General features: G+C 39.4%; 1 protein-coding gene across 3 annotated transcripts in view; it reads left to right on the top strand.

Moving 5' to 3' along the window:
* Nucleotides 1–3,994: 3,994 nt before the first annotated feature.
* The window catches only part of LOC105932300 (fibulin-2), a 43,838-nt gene continuing 26,212 nt past the window's right edge, over nt 3,995–21,620 (top strand). For all 3 annotated transcript variants that reach the window (XM_012871394.3, XM_036139267.1, XM_036139250.1), the window contains exons 1-2: nt 3,995–4,076; nt 8,104–9,436. In XM_012871394.3, coding sequence (XP_012726848.2) covers nt 8,200–9,436 — 1,237 coding nt within the window. In that variant the 5' untranslated portion in view covers nt 3,995–4,076; nt 8,104–8,199. The remainder of the gene's footprint in view (nt 4,077–8,103; nt 9,437–21,620) is intronic.

The raw sequence follows: 21,620 nt of genomic DNA, 5'->3' as shown, positions 1-21,620 counted from the left end.
TCACCAAATTAATGAATAGAGTCCACCTGTAGGGGATTTCAATCCAACTGTTCTGTGAAGGACTCAAATGTTTATTAGAGAACACCAGCGAACGAACAGCAACGCAAAAGACCAAGGAGCAAACCAGCCAGATTAGAGATAAGGTTGTGGAGCTGCTGTTCCCCCATTTGTGTTGAACAAATGAACACCAATAATAGGGTCATTGACTCATCCCTGTCATTGATCATTGAAGGGAGACCCCAGAGACAGAGAGGCCACTGGCCCCATATGTTGCCCTTTGAGCCTTCTTGATCATTCTGTTCAGCCAGGGCGGATGCCTTTGTCATCATACATTCTCAAAAGTGGCTCATTGACCCTTAAGATCAAGTCAGACAAAATTTGCTTCATTACTAACAAGACCCGCTTCATTAGTATGTTTAGGAAAGCTCTTATCACCATTCTGAATTTAATCTGACTTCATTTACTTCTTCAAAGATCAACGGACAGCATGCTTCATTTATCAATGTGGCCTTATGGCATCTTAAGTTGAAGCAGGCTTTTAAACTGAACCAGCAGCTTTAGGGGTAATGAAATTCTGCCTTAAAAACAGTTTGTCATCGGTAATTGTCATGCTTTGGTAGCTTTTTCTCTAAAATACCATTACTACTTGCATTGTTAACAATAAACACTGCATCTTGTCTCTGGATCCTGAAATGATTGTGAGAGGGAGAGGCCACAGTCAGTTCACAATGGAAAGGACCTCTTTAGCTCCATCAAGTTGAGGAATGGGTTCCCTCAGGCTTCTGTGCTCACACCTTTGCTATCGATACCGTCAAAACAATCAGTCTGCACTGGGGGTAAAAACTCTCCAGCTCTATCAGGCTGAGCACTGTGATCCTAAAAGGCTGTATACTCACTTATTTGTTATTAAAATAGTTAACAACACACAACAAAGCATCCACATAAGGGCAAAAACCTGATCATTAAATTTGTGGATGACACCAAAGTGGTGGAATTTGCATCGAAGTGCAAAATTTTCATACCCCTGGCAGATTTAGACTCAAAATTATTTTCAATAATCAAAATTTAAGTACATGTGCGTGTGCATGAAAAGCTTAAAGCGTGCAAATTATCTTTGGGGCCTGATAGGACTATCTGAGTCCAAAATGTCAGATAGCGGATACGAACTTAATCACCTGAACGCTCCATAGACGATACACTCATAACCAAAAAAACAAAAATGAATCAAATTATACATACATAGACACACACACACATATATATATATATATATATATATATATATATATATATATATATATTATATATATATATATATATATATATATATATATATATATATATATATATATATATATATATATATATATATATATATATATATATATATATATATATATATATATTAGGGCTGGGCAACGATTAAAATATTTAATCGTGATTAATCGCGATTAATCGCATTGTATTTACAAACTCCAAGAATGAATTCAAAAGTAGTGTAAAGAGCACTTTTATTTTAATGTTCTGCTGCCATATGAACAAAAGTGTTGTAACATTTGTAGCACTTATCAGTAACACATATTTAGTGTAAAGCTCAACTTAAACATGTAAAACAAAAAATAGCAATAATAATAAATTAAAGCTTATTGCCACTGACAGGGAATTCTCTTTATGGGGAAAAAATCTACCAAAAACAGGCAATTTCTGAGGTAACAGCAGGGAGCAGCATTACCATTTTATGTTCAATACCAAAGTTTAACTTGGCAGTGGTTACAACTAACTTGTTTCTGTCATATTCGATGCTGGAAGAACTTTAAACTGAAATGCTTGCTAACTCGATATGCTTGCGTTTATTTGACGTTGACACGCGGTTTTTTGTTGTTGCTTTCTCGCGTGCATATAGTGAATGGCAGGGAAAAACAGGCAAAAACACATGGATACTTTGAAACGAGAAGCGACTTCACCGACGGCGTCTAACCAGACCCCCCCCCCCCGCTCCGCTCCGCACAAAACTTGTTCCGGCCGACAACTCACCGCCTCGCCTAAGCAAATTCCTGCGGGAAACACCGCCTTCCCCATGTCAGCTTTGTTTTTTTCCGGCCAGCACCTTTCTACCTCTGAATCCGAGGTTTGGCTGACAGCGAGGTTATTGGCGCATTATCGCCACCTACTGTTCTGATTCAAACCCCTACACTGCAGCAACAGACCTTCACAAAATAAAAGCATGTGAGCAACATGCGTTAAAGAAAATATCGCCATTAATAGTCTAATGAGTTAACGCGAAATTAACGCGTTAACTTGCCCAGCCCTAATATATATATATATATATATATATATATATATATATATATATATATATATATATATATATATATATATATATATATATATATATATATATATATATATATATATATATATATATATATTAGTGCTGTCAGTTAAACGCGTTATTAACGGCGTTAACGCAAACCCATTTTAACGGCGACAATTTTTTTGTTGCCACGCGTCAAAACACACACACCGTTCCCTAATGTTTTTTTTCCGTAGTTCCAAGAGTGCTAGAAAACTGTAGCAAAACACACCCGCCCCGAAGGGTTTCTTTTACCCTCGGACACATGCGACTTTGGGCTTCTTTTTTCTAAAAGCGTTTCTAAATTTCATGAGTCACGGGTTGCAGGTTTTTTTTGGCCAGGTTTCTGAAAGTGAAATCGCTTATTTGGGCTCTAAAATAAGTGACGAAACAGCGGTTATTATGAGACCTGCCTGCACTGCCCACACTTTGTATCCAGCTGAAATATCCCTCCGCCATAGGAGCCGACGGTAGTAAAGGCAGAGAGAGCAACTCTGCACGTATTTTCTGCAGTTTACGGTGCAATAACCGGTGAAAACTGCTGAAAGTAGATTACTTGGTGCAGATCGCCGTTTTGAGCAGACATTGGTTCTAAAGATGAGCTTTTAACATGCTGAGAACATTGCAGAAATCCAACCCATAAACCGTACTTTAATGCTTATTAATTTGTTTTCTCTGTATTTGACAAACTAAGGCTGAATTACGTTGCCAAACGAAGGACCTGAGTTACTAAACAGTTCCTAAACAGTCTCATTCAGGGTATTAAGCTCCTGCCCAGTTGCAAGCAAAGTGTAAGACTGGAATGACCTGGAAATTTAAAACCTTTTTCCAGGCTTAAACTGCATAAATATGGATATAAACAGCAAGCAAAAATATTGTTTTTGGTGTGAAAGCTCAGAATTAGAGAGCGTGAAGAAATGAACAAAACTTATGACTTTATTGAAATGTACAATTTTTATTAATTTATATGTTTATGCATAATACCATGTCTAGCTTTGTTTAAGAGGCAAAAAAAATATATTGGCATGAAAACAGGTATTTATTTACACATTTGTTTACACACTGTGTAAACATCAGGGCGTCATGATTAGTCATTTAGCCATTATGGTCCAGAGTTTAACATTTGGCACCAGGATGTTTTCATTCCAATTCTGAAAAGTGCTTGAAAAATAACATAAAAATATGTTTTGTACAAGCATGTATTTTATTAGTGTCATTTATTGCAAAATTGCACATTAAAATGCCCAAACAGGCTATTACACCTTCAGAAATAAAAGGATAAAATATGCGATTAATTGCGATTAATCTCGAGTTAACTATCGACATTATGCGATTAATCGCGATTAAAATTTTTAATCGTTTGACAGCACTAATATATATACATTTATTTATATATATGTGTGTGTGTGTTCTGTGTGTGTGTATTCTTTTCTGTTTTTTATTTTGTTTAAATACATAGGTTCCTCTCATGATTTATTTGGGTGGTAGCTAGTTTTGTCTCTGATTGGGGGGTCCTGACCCCTGAACCCCCCCTGTTATTTCCGCCTTTGGTTGGATAAACTCCTAACAACAGTGTGAAGACCTGTGAAAAAGTAAGAAATGTTCCTCTTTGCCCCGCCCCCCGGAGGAGAGGCGCTCCCAGCCTCCTGAGTCAGATTCGGGACACAAACTTTACGCACAGGTCTTTAGAAGCACAACAGCACCGAAGGACCAGAGAGGCGAGGTAAGCAGCGAATATAACAACTCTGAATGTCAATGAACGCCGTACAGTCCGCATTTCGATTTCCACATAACGAGTGGCTGGGCTTGCTTACTTGCGCTGCGTCCTGTTAATTCATGGATAATAGGAATGCTGGAGCGGGCTAAGGGGTGAAATAGGCGCTAAATGCAGTCTGGTTTTCATATAATAAATCCGTTCTAAGCGTGGATAGTGAAATTATTTGCGGCGCACTTTACGGTTCAAGGAGCAAAAACGTTCATTTTTATGAGCTGTCACAGATATGAGCGTTTACCTTTTTTCATGTGTTTTATGGATTTCGCTGAAACAGTGTTTGCTTTCGCGTATGGGCATACATGTCACAGGATAAAGGTCATTTTTACAGCTCGTTAGAAATTCTTTCTTGAACGTCAATTATTGTCATTTTTTCCCTCTCTTTTTGGTTCCAACACAAAACGCATCTTTGCTCGAGTTTAATGCTGAAACCCCGTTAGATTCCCCCAGGTTTCCTTTCGCTCCGGTGTTTTCTGACACTTAAAACATTGCAGGCACACGCTTGGTGGCTGGACCTTGTTTTTAAATCTCAGGCCAGTCCTGCCAGGCTCAGGGCAAGATGGATCTGGTAAAATTATTTTGTACCTTCTGCACAAAGACATCATTGATTACCTAAATGAATGCTGCAGCACATTTTGTGATGCTCAGTGGTAAAATTTCTAGGAACAGATTCTTTTTTTATGGCTTGTTGACAACAGATAGACCTTCTAGCACGGTAATTGTTTGGACTTTTGAATACCTTTATTTCATGTTTTGATTGTCTTTGGCAGATTACTTAAAATGTTTACTCATCTGTTAGAACTGCGTTCCACGTAACACAGCAAATCAACTGTTCTATGGAAAAACAATCTTTAAGAAGGTCTGTCATTTACATGGTTCAGTAGCTACTTCATGGGAATTTATTTGAATGATATGGAGTCTGGTATAAATATTATAATAGAACAAGCTGCTGTTTTGAAATATTGAATTGAAAGTGTTTGATAGCAACTTTGTCAATCTGAAAGCAAAAGTAGGAAACGCCAGATTTATAAAATATGGTTTCATGTCTGAAGTAACATTACGCACACTCAATAGTTTGTGTTGCCTTCTCTTGTCCTGCCTGTGTGCAAACCTGACTGCTTTTGTAGCTACTGTACTGAACAGTTTCGACAGTCACGGGGATTCATTTGAATTAGAGTTTTGGAGAGATGTGCTTCTCTTGTCATTTTTATTGGCAACTCTGGTAAAGTGGTGCATAAAAGCCATCAAGTCACTTTATTTTCTGTTGCAGTAACATTTTCTTCCACTGATAAAAAAAAGAATAAAAAAACAAACTGTTTTGGGGACAAATCTCATACTAACACTAGCATTGCTGGTGCCATTTACTAGCACCCACAATCATTCCTAAAATAAAAGTAACTGAAGCATTTTTGAAATGTAGTTTTTCCAACTGTGAACAGTGATGAATGACTTTTTGCTAGTTAACCGTTATGTTCTTTTTCTCTGCAGTATAGGCCTACATACAATGATATTGTCTTTGCAACGCCACAGAATGATTAATACAAGAGAACAATGTATTCCAAGGAAGTCAAAGCAATAAAAAAAAATTTTTAAAACAAGAGGAACTTTGACGAACAAGGCTGGACGAGGACCTAACTGTGCCTCCATAGCAATCATTTAATCATATCTAAATGCCAACTCAGCTTGCTTTTCACCTTAGTTTGAAAAGCAAGTAAGCCAAACGGCTTTTCTCTCCTATGTTCACAAATGTAAACGTAGAGTTTGCTAAACTTTGGTGGGACTTCGACTGTGTGCTTTGGTGAGATGAGACTTAAGGTTGGGATTTTGGCAACAGACTTTCCAGGTGGGTGTGGAGTGAAACAAAAGGGGAATGTGTGGGAAAACTACCTTATCCTCTCTGCTAAGAACGATGTTGGATCTGTAATGATGAAAGTCTGCGTCTATTTTTTCCAAAGGCCCTCAGTAGAGTGCATGGTATCAGAAACTCTTTTTAAATTGAATAAACACCTGTTGACCTGTGCAGGAAACGGAAAAAGAGTCATCAATCTTTCATGAAGAGAATGATGCCAAACGCGTGGGCTGATTAACACAAAAATTGTTCGCCACACTCAAAATAACCTCCTTCTGTGGTCATGTCAGTCCGCTGATCGAAACTCTGAGAACATCTGAGCTGAGTGGTAATGGAGAGACCATGAGAAAGGACCCAGTATTCTGGAGGAACTTGAGCGATTGTGCAAAGAGGAATGGTCAACGATCCTCCTCTTTGCAGCCTTCAAACTTGTAAAATGTTACCGGAGAAGACCAAATGCAAAAGCGCTTACGATTACAATACATGTGGTATAACGAGCTGTTATGTCTTATTGTTGGATGTTCCTGCATTAAACTGGTGAAACTAATTGCTGGATTTGGATACATTTGTCAAAGTTATCGCAATGAAATCGTAATTTGTTTTATGACTTCCATTTTATTATAATTAGGGCTGGGCAAGTTAACGCGTTAATTTCGCGTTAACTCATTAGACTATTAACGGCGATATTTTCTTTAACGCGCGTTAACGCATGTTGGTCACATGCTTTTATTTTGTGAAGGTCTGTTGCTGCGGTGTAGGGGTTTGAATCAGAACAGTAGGTGGCGATAATGCGCCAATAACCTCGCTGTCAGCCCAGCCTCAGATTCAAAGAGGAAGAAAGGTGCTGGCCGGAAAAAAACACAGCTGACATGCGGAAGGCGGTGTTTCCCGCAGGTACCGCGAGCGAGCTTAGGCGAGGCGAGGCGGTGAGTTGGCGGCCGGAACAAGTTTTGTGCGGAGCGGAGCGGGGGGGTCTGCTTAGACGCCGTCGGTGAAGTCGCTTCTCGTTTCAAAGTATCCATGTATTTTTGCCTGTTTTCCCCCTGCCATTCACTATATGCGCGCGAGAAAGCAACAACAAAAAACCGCGTGTCAACGTCAAATAAACGCAAGCATATCGAGTTAGCAAGCATTTCAGTTTAAAGTTCTTCCAGCATGGAATATGACAGAAACAAGTTAGTTGGAACCACTGCCAAGTTAAACTTTGGTATTGAACATAAAATGGTAATGCTGCTCCCTGCTGTTACCTCAGAAATTGCCTGTTTTTGGTAGATTTTTTCCCCATAAAGAGAATTCCCTGTCAGTGGCAATAAGCTTTAATTTATTATTATTGCTATTTTTTGTTTTACATGTTTAAGTTGAGCTTTACACTAAATATGTGTTACTGATAAGTGCTACAAATGTTACAACACTTTTGTTCATATGGCAGCAGAACATTAAAATAAAAGTGCTCTTTACACTACTTTTGAATTAATTCTTGGAGTTTGTAAATACAATGCGATTAATCGCGATTAATCGCGATTAATCAGTGCGATTAATCGCGATTAAATATTTTAATCGTTGCCCAGCCCTAATTATAATACATTTGTGTTAACACAACTTTTTTTCACGTCTTCACCAGAGGTGCCAATAGCAGCGATGAACACGGGTGCTTACTGTTGACTGAAGCAGCGTGTGCACCACATTCCTCAGGAGCTGTTACATTACAGTATATAACACAGATTTACAAAGCTAATTCATTTCCATATACTTGAATAGTAAATCTTGTATGTTTATAAAGCAGAATACTATGGAGGGTTTTCGTCATTTTCATCAAATAATTTTTTTGGGGCCACTATTACTTTTTCCTTGGGTAAACCATACTACCAGCCAAATTTCCATGTGCAGTTAAAAATAATGCGCAGCTTTCCCTCCCTGGGGTGTCAAACCAGTAGGGATGGAAAACTGTGCATTTGGCAGCGGATCAAATCAAAGCAGACAGGTTGTTATGCTGAGTCTAAACCTGTTTTAACAATAGCTAAAAACAAATTATAGGACACTGTTTTTTCCAAGCTATTTAAGAAATGATAGTTCTACTGTTACAGTATCATTCATTATATATATATATATATATTTTTTTTTTTCTTACAGGCTTAAAGACAGAAGAATCCTTTGCGTCCAAGGAAAAGTCTGGCATTGAAGAGACATTTACAGACTCTTTTTTTTTTAAAGTAGTTTTTAAGCAAAATGCAAACAAGATTATATTTATTTGTTTTAATAATGTCTGTGGACATCGCTACAAGCCAGAAAGACTGCACAGGTGTAACGTGCCCTGTCCTGCAGAACTGCATCGAATCGGTTTTAGAGGATGGGGCCTGTTGTCCCAAATGTGCACAAAAGGGTTGCACCTGCGAAGGGTACCAGTACTACGACTGCAGCCAAAAAGGCTTCAAGGACGGGAAAGTACCAGAGGGGGAATCCTACTTTGTGGATTTTGGGAGCACTAAATGCTCGTGTCCCCAGGGAGGAGGGACCATAAGCTGCGTTTATATGATTTGCCCTGAAATACCCCCCAACTGCATTGACGTTTTACAGCCTGAGGATGGGTGTCCTCAATGTCAGCGTGTCGGCTGTGCCCATGGCACCAAGAAGTATGAGGCGGGACACTCCTTTCAGGTGGACCCGTGCAAGGTTTGCCACTGTCCAAATTCAGGGGGCCGGTTAATGTGCTCCCCGATCCCAGGCTGTGACCTCGGCAGTGTTCAGGAGCCCTTGTGGGCAACATCCACTGAAAATTATAGACCCTTAAGAGACATTAGCCGAGGTCATGACTCTCAGTCGACAAGCCGTGTGGAACCATTTTCCAAGCTTGAGATGGCAAACTCTCTCCCACTTTATAAGGAGGACCCACCCAGTTTTGGCTCAGAAGATTATGACTACACACTGGCACAACCGACACCTTCCACTATTCAAAACCTGGCCCAGTTACAGGACGGCGCTACAGCTCCTTCATCTTACCCAGAGTCCAGCTCTACAACCTTCCCGTCTCACGACGACAGAGGAAATGAGCTGACGCAAGTCTTGGGTTCTACCACGGCGGGAGCTCAAAGCAGTTCATCACCATCATCAGCAACAACAAGTACAACCGCACAGGTAGTTTCCGCAGACAATCAGACCTCAAAGCAGGAAGCTGAAGAAAGAGGCACGCACAGAAACGTAGGAGGTAAACGCTTTGGTCATCAGAAACACAGCCAGCGTGGCCACTCCAGACATCGTGGTGAAAGCTACCCTGTCAGCCACACTGAGCAGGAAAAAACATCAGTGGAGCACAAACCCCGGCTCGGCGAACAAGAACAGAGTTTCTACCCCACAGTCCAGTTCAGTCCCACCAGCCGAGCGCCAGTCAGGATGCGAGAGGAGCCTCAAAGACAACCTCACAACGTCGACAACCACCGCGCTCAGGGGACGGAGGACGACACAGAAGGTAACTCTGACCTGTTGTAATCCGATGCAGCCACACCCCTTGGAAAGAATTAAAAAAGCTGATGAACCTAAAGGAATCTTTTTATCAATACAATTCTCATATATATATATATATATATATATATATATATATATATATATATATATATATATATATATATATATATATATATATATATATATATAAAAATGTGTGTGTATATATATATTGTTACGAACGTGAATCAGGCAAACCCAGTATTCAAACCAAACAAGTGAGATGAAGGCAAAAAACAGGATTTAATAATAAAACAGGGACAGGCAAGGCTCAATGGTCAAAATGGCAGTCCAAAATCCGGTACACAAAAGGCAGTCCAAAATAGGCAGAGGTACAAACAGGGCAAAGCAAGCTCGGATAACCATGGGACAGAAACAAGTCGGTAAACCGGTAAATCAGTCAGACAGGGCAGGAAAAACAGATCAGGGAACAGGCTGGCTCAGAATCAAAAAGGCTCTCGGGTTAGCATCAACAGGTCAATCAATAAAGGAACGCTGGAACAAAACTCACCGTGGCTCGTTAATGATCTGGCAGAGAACTGAAGACCGAGGCAGAACTATATAGTGGAGTGAGCAGGTGAACGGGAGTGAAGACTAATTACAAGTGACAGGTGGAAACTGAACAGAACTGATTGGCTAGTGACTGGAGGTTGACAGGTGAGCAGATCTGACTGGCTGGTAACTGGTGTTTGGGGAGTGACAGATAAACAGATTGCTGGGAAGAGACAGAACTGAACTGGAAACATAAATAAAATCAAACTACAATAAAATCTAACCTATTCCATAAACCAAAACTAATACAGAACCTAAACCTAAGACTAAACACAACACACACAAGCTATAATAGAAACCAAACAAGAAAGAGCCCAAAACCAAAACTGATTTTAAAGACCGGAGAGTTAACTAATAAATCAAAATAAACAAACAGCTGAAACAAAACCCAAATCCTGACATATATATATAAAAATGTGTGTGTATATATATATATATGTGTATATATATACACATTTATATATATAATATATATATATGTATATATATATATCAACACACACACACACACATATATATATATATAGATGTATATATATATATATATATATATATATATATATATATACATATATATAGATGTATATATATATATATATATATATATATATATATATATATATATATATATATATATATATATAACTTTATATATAACTATATATATATAACTATATATATAACTTTGGATACATATGAGCAGACATGAAGTTTACTTAAAGTAAGCTGCCAGTGATCAAGGGGGGAAAAAAAAGCTAATGTTTTTTTTTTTTTTTTTTGTCTGGAAAGAAGTTACTAGAAAGAGCACTGACCACTGGCTCAGAAAGTACAATAATTAAAACAGAGCAAAGATGGATCTACTTAGCAAGTAATATGAAGCGTTTATTCTATAATACCACGTTTAATATATGTGAAGAAGCCGGTAGTATTGGTATTTCACTTTCACTTTTTTCACTGATAGTGCTTTTATGCTTACGTTGTTTTTTGGGATTATCATCTTTTACAGTGAAACATCAGCTCTCTCTCCTTATTCCGGGAAACTGATACAAAATGATGAAATTGGAGAAAAGGCATTCAAAAATTATGAAACAGAATGATGAAAAATCTGTTTTTTTTTACTTTTTCCCCACATCCTGAGCATTAATCGTTAAACTGACCCAACACCAGTTTAAGGAGTAAAGATTAAAAAAAGATAAGCTTCAAGGTGTTTTATAAAAGCAATGTCAACTAGGAAAAACATCAGTATTGATTTAATAAAGAAACTGTTGTAGCTCAATCGATCTGAAAAGGTTATGAGGCTCCTTCTACACCATGAGAGACGATTGAAAGCACAGCTATGAAAAAGAATTACCGAAGGCCGCAAAACTTCCAAGTTCTGAGATGAACTTGGACATGAATGTGGTCAAATTGATCCAAAATCCACACTGGCAAGTATAGTAAGCCCAGTGCCAGCTGACAGGCACAGTTACAGAGGTTTGGTGATAAAGGCCAGGTTTGCTTCCACAGAACATGAGTCGCCTGTAGTCACACAGTCACCCGATTGTGTGCAAACAGTCTGACAGCCTCAGGTTGGCCAAAGCAGAGTAATGCAAGAGGACTTTTACCCCCCCCCCCCCCCCCCCCCCCCCCCTCACCACCACCACCACTCCTCCAAGTTTCAGCTCTGGCCTAATTAAAGTAAAGACCTCTGCCAATACTGAAATGAATGGCCACAAACATCAGTCAACTGATGCTGCACTGTAAGAGTAGGGAAAAAGCTCTCCTTTATAGGATGCTATAGACAGATCTGGTCATGCACAACAAAATCACTTAAAATGTGGCTCTGAAGATGTTAAATCATGAATGGCATTTACAATGTGAAAAGTATTCCTGCCACCTTACCGTGGGCCTTTTTAAGTGCTTGTTTGATTAATGGTCTGCTTGCGTTTTCTCCGTGTTTTGCAGTTGTACGACACGCTTTCCATTTCCAGATAGTGGATTTAGCAGTGCTCTGACATGTTCAAATCTTGGGAGCCTAAATCTGGTTTAAACTTCTCCATAACCTCGTCCCTGAACTGTCCGCAGTGTTCAATTATACTGTTTGTTCACTGAGGTTCTCCAACGCCCCTTTGGGGGTCTTCACATAAGATCTGGATTTATTCTGAGATTAAATTACACATGGATTTACTACATTTTATAGACCAAAAATGTTCTGAGGGGTAAAAACCTTTGAGGGCAAGAGTGTAAACTGTCTTTTTATCCTTTTTTTTTTTTTTTACTGTGCACAGTAAAATTGCTTTACAGGACTATAATTTTTGTTGCGACCTGTCAAGATATCTAGTTTCTTTCACCACCTTTCATCTGCAGGTATGCACGTTGTATCCAGAGCACAACTTGAAAGGCAACAGAAAGCTTTCGCTCGAACAGAAATGGCTCTGAGCCAACAATAGTATTAATTTATTACCACAGTTTCTATTTCTGAGACAGTTTTCATCAAAAGCTTTCCACTCTGTCCTTAAATGATTTTGGATTAGCTAAAATCATAGAAAGAAAATCTTTAACATAGAAAGGATTCCTGGATCAATGTGCTCTTTCTGTGTCTCTGCTCTGTCTTCTCTAACCCCCAGTGGGTCGAGGCAGATGACTGTTCACACTGAGTCTGGTTCTGCTAGAGGTTTTCTTCCCTGTTAAAGGGGAGTTTTTCTCTCCACTGTCGCTTTATGCATGCTCACTATGAGGGATTGCTGCAAAGCCATGGACAATGCAGACGACTGTCCACTGTGGCTCTACGCTCTTTCAGGAGGAGTAAATGCAGCTTGTTAAGACTTGATGCAATCTGCTGGGTTTCCTTAGATGGTAAACTTTTTGGCCAATCTGTCTGTATGATATGATTGAATTTGACTTTGTAAAGTGCCTTGAGATGACATGTGTTGTGAATTGGTGCTATATAGATAAAATTTAATTAAATTAAATCTGTTCAGCTTAGGAAAATGTAGTTTCACAGAGAGTTTAGCATGCATTTCATGTGGCTTTTAAAAAAAAACAAGGAGGTGAAATTTGCTGGTCTACAGTTATTCCACTGCACTGCACTGCTTCACTGCACAGATTTTCAGTGTGGTGACATGTTAAAACACAGACAGGAAAACCCCAGCTGACGAAGGCCTGTTATCAAAGGTATTAGCACAGGATGTCAACGGTATCTGGACAGGAAAAGAGAAAGTACAAAAACGGGCACGTGGGCTTTTATTTCAAACAGGAATGTTTGTTTTGTTTTTTTCCCTGTGGGGGCACGGTACAAATTAGAATAATTATTTTGTTCAGTCTATCAGCCAAACTCATACACTGTTCTTTTTTCTTTTCTTTTTTTTTTTTTGTAGTGTGTGCATGTGGGGGGGATGGGTTTGTTTAGGAGTTCTGATGCTAAACTGGTCTGGTTTAGGATTTCTTTGGGGTGGGGGTCTGTACCTGGGAGCTGCATAATTCCCATGTGATGAATGAGACCACTGTTATCGCTTGATTGCCAGGCACTACTCCCTGTTCTGTTCCCTCTCGAGTCAGTGTGATTACCCATCTCCCATGAGGCTGCTGCCTTCCCAATCTGAGTAATAACCTCATCTGAACCACACACCCGCTTTCCAACATTGGTGAACACAAGCTATAATAATCCTAGAGTTATTTTACGTTTGGGAAAGTTGCTAAACCACACCAGTAGCGCATAGAAAATCATCTAAGGTGAGTTAAAACACACTTGTTTTGATCAGCAAAACTGTCACGACATGCCGCATGTTGGAGTGGGTCGATGTATAATTTTCTTTATGATGAAAGAGGAGGGTGAATTCCAGAGCCGGCTGTGGAAGAGGTCGTTCCTACCCCACCGCCGCTTTAAAATTTGGTTTGAAGATGATAGCTGTTTTATCCGAGGGTTGCCTTCCAGGTCATTTGCAGTAATTTTAGCAAAGTCTCACCTCCTCAACACGGTTCTCTCCCAGGTGCACATGTTCCTGTTTACTAATTAAATCTCACGCGCACACACACACACACACACACACACCAACTTGTTTAATGTGCATAGTGAGGATCGTGCCTTGCATAGACATTTCGTTCATCTTCAAGCCTTTCTGTGGCCTAACCCTGACCCTAGCCCTAACCTTTAGCAGTTTATATCTAACCTTAACCCCACCCTAAACCTAATTAACACCATAGTGCTAAACGTAACCCCTTGCCCAGAGAAAAAGTGAGGACCAACAAAAGGTCACTTTACATTAAAGTCCTCACTTTACTAGTAAAATGAGCAAAACGTGTTCTCGCTCAGCTGCAAGTACAAGAACACACACACACACACACACACACACACACACACACACACACACACACTCACACACACACACAGCTCCATATGCAGAAAACAAGTCGTAAAAAACACCCGCAGTAAATGAGAGACCAGTCTGCTGCTTGCACTGATCTACATTTCTACATATAGAAAGCCCACGGTCTGAGCATCCAATTTTCCATATTTAAAGCAACACAAGTGTTTCAGGTTTGGTTGTTTTATTCACCCTTTTCCCATCTAATAAAGGGGAAAATAGCTTCTACAGCCAGTGTTTTGAACTTGAAACCTTCCCGTTTTTAGTCAGAGATCTTTATTTTTTTTCATCTTTTTGCTTTAAAATCAAGAGGTGCACGGATTTTCTTTGGCAGTAGCATATTTCCTGCATTTTGGCTTACAAACAGCTGTTGAAATATAAATGGAATAATAAAGCGGCGAGAAGCAGGTTCGATTTACGAGAGTGGGAAATGGGTTTGATGGAAGCGTGTAGAGGAAGCAGATGTTACAAAGCTAAACATTGATCTTGGTTTGGGTGTGTCTTGAAAATGTGCACCATCCTTTGGAAACACAAGCAATCGGTTCAGATAAATGTAACGTAATATTAACAAAAAGCCGTGACGGGTGTGTATCCTGACACTGTGGATTTAAAAGGAAAAATATATTTTAGAGCCCCCCAAAAAATAAAAATGTAAGAACTATAAATTGGCCTTGCTATGACAAAATGAAATCTTTAGCTGAGTCAGTGTGTCTGTGTGTCACTGTGCATGGGTGTAAACAAAAAAACAACAACCCGTTTTTAAAGGGAATATGCTGAAATGGTGTCTATTCAATTTCAATTGATTTATTTATATAGGGCCAATTCACAACACATGTCATCTCAAGGCACTTTAAAAAAGTCAAATTCAGTTAATGTTGAATCTGCAATGCAGAAATAAGGTGGAGTAATTACTGTTTCCAACTCCTGAGCAAGAGTAGAAGCTATTGGCTGTTCTAAAAGTTGCAAGAAGTTGCTAGATAACGTCACGGCCTAATAAGCACGTTTGGTCATGTGATCCAGGCTGTAGACGTCAGAAATAACAATGATAGCAAGACAAAAAAGAGAGTACAAAAGCGCAAAATAAATTTTAGGCAATGACGGTGTAAGTGAAAAAAATAATAATTCTTTGGGCGGGATCAGCATCAGCTTTGCACATGCTTGATTCATTTGCTATGTGGACACAGAGTGGAGTGGGTCTCTTCTCTGCTCTCTCTGCAGGCGGGGTTTGCTGTAGGCCAAGACAACTAGACTTACTACAGTTCTTGGGAAGTGGGAGCAGGGGGGGGGGGGACAAATTCTCCAGTAACAGAAAACAGTCACTAGAGGAGTCAGGAAAGTGGGTAATATAACAACAAAGTAGCAAAATTGGCATCAGTGGCACACTGCAAGAATGGAACTAAAAATAAGTAGAGATTTTATTGAAATTAGTGTATTTGTCCTTGATTTGAGCAGGTAAATAATCTGCCAATGGAATGATAATTTTGACCCTTAAGATAAATATAGTTATATATACTGCACTTGAAATATGTGGGAAATTAGTTGTTCCTATTGTAGGTGCAAAAATCTTATTCCATTGGCAGATCATTTTGTTTACCTGTTCAAATCAAGGATAGATACACTAACTTCAAGAAAATTTGAATCACTTTTAGTTCCCTTTTTGCAGTGCAGTAATCACTTTTGCTCCAAATAGCATTTATGCAGGAGATGTAGAGGTCAGATTCTCCAGTCTCCATTGAAAACCTTTTTTGTCCCAAGTAATGAAACAATTATCTATCCATCCATTTTCTGACCCGCTTAATCCCTCATGGGGTCGCGGGGGTTGCTGGTGCCTATCTCCAGCATTCACTGGGCGAGAGGCAGGGTACACCCTGGCCAGTCTGTCGCAGAGCAACACAGAGACAGAGAGGACAAACAACCATTCACGCACATACTCACAGAACAATTTAGAGAGACCAATTAACCTAACAGTCATGTTTTTGGACTGTGGGAGGAAGCCGGAGTACCCGGAGAGAACCCACGCATGTACAGGGAGAACATGCAAACTCCATGCAGAAAGACCCAGGGGTTGGATTTGAATCCAGAACCTTCTTGCTGCAAGGCAACAGCGCTACCCACTGCACCACTGTGCAGCCCCTATGAAACAATTAGAAATTCCTTTTGATTAAGTTTGTTTGCACAAATTTTATCAAGAAAGAAAATAATTTATTTTACTCAGATTTTTGCTTAATGTGTTTTTTGCTGGTGATGGTGATGTAAGCAGATTGTGTTAAATCAATAACTACACCTTCCAAATGATCCTATTGCAGGTTTACGTAAGAAATTTTGCTTCAACTTCAACACATTTTGTTTCTGTGTTTGAGCCAAATAAAGGAGAGTATTTTATTACATCTGCTGTGTGGTTGTGTATGATATTGTAAACTCCCTTCGCTCCACCACATGTGTAGAATTAGCTTGAAGTGACTTTTTTATGCCCATACAACATGTGGTTTTGGGGGAAACTAACTGCAGATGGACTCAGAGTTTGAGAGCTGTGACAGACGGTGTCTTTGGAATAACTACATGGCTGTTATGTAGGAAAATATGGTCTAGTTATCTGGAATAAAGGGAGATTTGCACAAAAACTCAGTAGAATAAAGTAGGCTATTTTTGTGGCCAGAAAAAGGTGGACTACCCCCTTTGGGTTGATGGTCAGTCTCTGCCTCAAATGGAGGAGTTAAGTCTTGTTCACGAGTGATGGTAGGATGGACAGACAGATTGGGGCGTTGCCGGCAGTGATGCTGGCGCTGCTCCAGTCAGTTGTGGCGGAGGAAGAGCTGAGCCAATAATCAAAGCTCTCAATTTACCGGCCTGTCTACTATCCGAGGGCCATGAGGTATTGGTCATGGCCGAAAGAAAGAGATCCACAATGAAGCTTTCTCTGGAGGGTATCCGGGCTCAGCCTTAGAGATGGGGTGAGGAGCTCTGAGCTCAAAGTAGAGCTGCTGTGTCTCGGCATCGATAGGAGTCAGTTGTGGTGGTTTAGATTTATGATCAGGAGGCCCCCAGGGCCTCCCTTTGGGGATTTTCTGGGTACATCCCAGTGGGAGGAACTCATGTAAAAGACCAAGAACTTGCTGGAGGGACAAGGGCTCAATCTGAATACCCTTGTAGAGTAAAGACTCTTCAGCCAAAGCGGAAATGCGTCAGCGGTTGCCATGATAAGTGCTGTCTGAATAGTGCAGTCAGTAAGGAAGAAAGTAGGAAAAGGAACCTGTAAGCTTCCTTTCACCGTTAGTTTTGCCAAGGAACATCGCAACGTCCCTTACCGCCGCTAAGGAGCCTTAAGGTATCCCACAATCCTTTGCATAACATAACATATAAGCACAGCCCACCTTATGGAAATAAACAAATGTGTCCAGGGATCAGAGAGTGTGCATTTTGTAGTTCATTTTTGGAAGGTTGTAGGCCCGGATTTGACTCGCATGATCGATGTGCCTTTCCATCACGTAAAGACATCGGAGTTAAAGGCTTCCAAATTCGGCAGAGCAGTCTGAAGCTCCTTCCCCCCACGTTAGAGTTCTTACTGTTGACCTCATGAAAGGTCAAGGAACAGGAGCTGGAAGCTATTAACAAGGGTCTTCAGATGGAGCCTATATATCATGTCTGGCCTGGGAACACCTTGATGTCTGGGTTTCCCCTGCTGGACCTGGAGACCCTCACGTCCCGATCTTCGATAAGCAGAAAATAATGGACGGATGGATGGAGGGATGGATACATGTTCATGATAAACTGCCATGCAAACTTCATGTCATGAACTCCAGCTCAAGCTGGAGACTTTAATAGCAACACTTTCCTCTTTGGTTGACATGCAGTGATGTTTTGATGTCTGAGATCTGTGTAGATGCTTTTATGCATGATTGTATATAAATACAGGCTTTTAAACTTTTTTTCACACATGGATTCAACAGTAAATTCGAGGTAACTATTGTAAAACAGGAAAGCTTCAGGCCTTCAAAAGCTGTATACCAAGTTACTACTCATTGGGCTAAAATGGAAAAGAAAAATAGTTACATGGTTGACTCACAGTCTTGGCCAAAAGCGGAACACTTGATTTTTAGTATTGGAAATGAACTCCTGGTAAATGGCTGCTAAAGGCTTTCATTTTAGACCTGGCCCTTCCTGCACAATCATCAGTGTCCGAAACACAATAGTTTAAAAAAATATTCATGCCTTGGAGCTCTCATAAAGACAAATATACAGGAACACAGACATGTTTGAGCCATGTGGTTCTTTTTTGCATGTTTTGTATTTAGATTTGTGTTATTCCCTTCAGCCCACATGTTCAGTAAATTGCTCACAAGAGAAAGTCAAGAAATGCAAGTCCATCTTTAAAAAAAATCTGAATATTTTGAAGAAGTTATGTTTCATGTCACTCATTTCAGAAACTGAAACTCAAATATAGATTCATTACACATTGTGTAATAGTTGAAGCCTTTATTTTTTGTAATTCAGATGACTATAGCTTACAGATGATAAGAACCAAAAATTCAGTTTCTCAGCAAATGACATGAATTACTGTATGAAAGCAGCCTGGCCAGCAGATAATCACACTGTGGTTCTGTTGAGGTGCTTTGTTAGGTGCCTTCAGGTCTTCTGCATTGTCGGGTCTGGTGTCTCATCTTCCTCTTGACAACAGCCCATAGATTCCTTATGGGTTCAGGTCAGACCAGTTTGCTGGCCAATCAAGCAGAGTAACACCACCTTTTAGGAGTAGTTTTACTGCTCTGTATTTTTAACTTTTACTTAAGTCATTTTATTACTCAGTTATCGATACTTTTACTTGAGGTATATTTCTGGCTCACCTATTGTGAGTAACTTCAAGAATCAAGAACATACTTGTTTTGAACAAAAATGCACCAAAGAGGCAGAAACTTAGCGTTAATGTTAACGTGGGACTTCTTATTTGTACACAAGCTTTGTTATTTTAATGTTATTTTCTATTTGCTGGGCTCATAGACCCATTTGGAGGTAAAATGCACAGACAGTGAACAGCAGATGTTGTCAATGGAAGTAGTTTGTGCTGTTCTAACATACTGTATATATAATAATAATAATAATAATAATAATAATAATAATAATAATAATAATAATAATAATAATTATTATTATTATTATTATTATTATTATTATTATTATTTATATACATTAACTGTTGTGTTGCTTTCAAGTTCAATGTTGGAAAAAAAAAATTTAGAAAATTGTTTCTTTTGTCTTTAGTGCATCATTTTTTCTTTAAAATACCAGAATTTGCACTAACCTTGTATTTTTTTGTCTGTCTTACTTCAACATGTTTTACTCAAATAAAAACACGTTGAAGTGGAGCTACTCTTACTTGAGTTCTTACTCGGCTACCCACCTCTGCATCAGAGCTAAGTTACAAGAAATAAAGACGTGGAATATTTCACTCAATTGTAATGATTCTGTAAATGAGTTTCATTTACTCAACTGAGTGACAAAAAAAACAACACAGAACTTTTTCAGTTCTCTGACATTTAAATGTTTTTAGACTTACTTATAGTGAGGATTAGAGCCTGCTGCAAAGTTGACATCAGAGCAGTTTGATGTTTTCCCCATTTTAATGTTTTTTTAGTGATGTCGCCTGTTTGGGATATACACAAGAAAAGCAAAGCCTCTGGTGTCCATGTCAGTCTAATGAAGAGATATAATGACAGTCTATGCAGCAGATAAAAGCCATGTTAAAAGAATACCGCACATTGACTCAGTTGTTGAAGCACAATAAGTCAGTGTTTAATTATCGCACAGCTGGATGCAGGTTTAATTATAAGTGCTGTCATAGAGAAAGAGGAGCAGCAGGATTAGTCATAGTGTGGCTCAGAAGGTTTTTCTTTTACAGTTGCTGTGCTGTGAGAACATAAGCCTTAGAAAACTGTATCTTAAACCACATGTTTTGTGACACCATCCTCCATTCAGTGTGAACACCTGGAGAAAACATGTGTCGTGTTCGCCGACTCCTCCAGGAGAAAATGAAAAGGAGGCAAAAGAATTATGGTAAATAATCACGTTTGCTGCCTTTTAATATACTTTCACACAGGTTCAAAGGGACTTGTTTAACTGCACAGCTTGCACAGACGCTGCAGTTGTGTATCAAAGAGCCGCGATTCCCAACAAGGTTTAGATTTCCTCCTTTCCAAGCCTTTAAATTAAGCCCAGTGCAGCCGTCACTTGCACTGGTCTGTGTAATTGCTTTGGTCTGATTTAGCCGGTTTGTCAAGGAGGTATATTTCAGTCAATAGAAGGAGATGCGAAGAACAAAAAGCACTGAACAGATGCTTGGAGCAGTCCCACGGTGACCTTAACAGTTACTGGCATACAGAGTAAAGATTTACCAAAAAGGTTAAAAGAAATCCTTCTCATTGCAGTTGCATAATTTTACACAGTTTTTTTTTAATTAAAGCTTTGAGCATGATTGTTTCCCCCACACTTAACAGCAACCCTGCTGCCAATACTTTGCTCAACCTTTGTTTACCAGCAGGTCTCCGCTTTGTTTGCTCAAGTCTTGTGAAATGCGGGAAGACTGAGAGAGGGATCTTTGGTTCCTTGCATGTTTTGGGTGCCTCCACATCTGCTCCAGCACAGATGATTCAAGCGGCTGGCCTCCTAATCACGTCATCAGGTCCTGCAGAAGCCAGCTAACTGCTCATTCATTTGATTCGGGGTGTGTTGGATCAGGGACACATCTAAAACGTGTAGGACGTCGGCTCTTGAGGACTGGAGTAGGCGGTAGATTCCCGAATCTTCTCTGATACTCTACTCTCCTCACCCCAAAGTTTTTTTTTATATAGATTTTTTTTAGTGCCATATGCCATTTTTGGATCAAAATCCTGGTGAAAGGCATAATTTCATCCCATTTTTAGATTTCTGACAGAGGAACAGTTATTTTATTTTTATTACTATTAATTTAGGTTCCCAAAGCTTTTGGAAGAGAAAAATGCCCACAGCATTATGGATCCTTCAGTGCTGCTCACTTGGTGTGATAACTAAATAAAAACAAGCCTCTTTTCCCACTTTTCCAGTTGATTTAAACTCATTAATTACTGCTTTGGTTATAGATGCTCTTATAAGAAAATATTACCTGACTTATAAAGATCAGCACGCAACTATATTACTGATGTTATATTTCCTAATTTGGTGAGTGGCTAAGAGAAACGGGGCTCAGTGACACATTTATATTTCAGGGAAACAATAACGAATAAT

Source organism: Fundulus heteroclitus, chromosome 1 (genome assembly GCF_011125445.2).
Source record: "Fundulus heteroclitus isolate FHET01 chromosome 1, MU-UCD_Fhet_4.1, whole genome shotgun sequence".
NCBI classification, from domain to species: domain Eukaryota; kingdom Metazoa; phylum Chordata; class Actinopteri; order Cyprinodontiformes; family Fundulidae; genus Fundulus; species Fundulus heteroclitus.
Note: the sequence above shows the minus strand (reverse complement) of the source record. Positions and strands in the feature narration are given on the sequence as shown.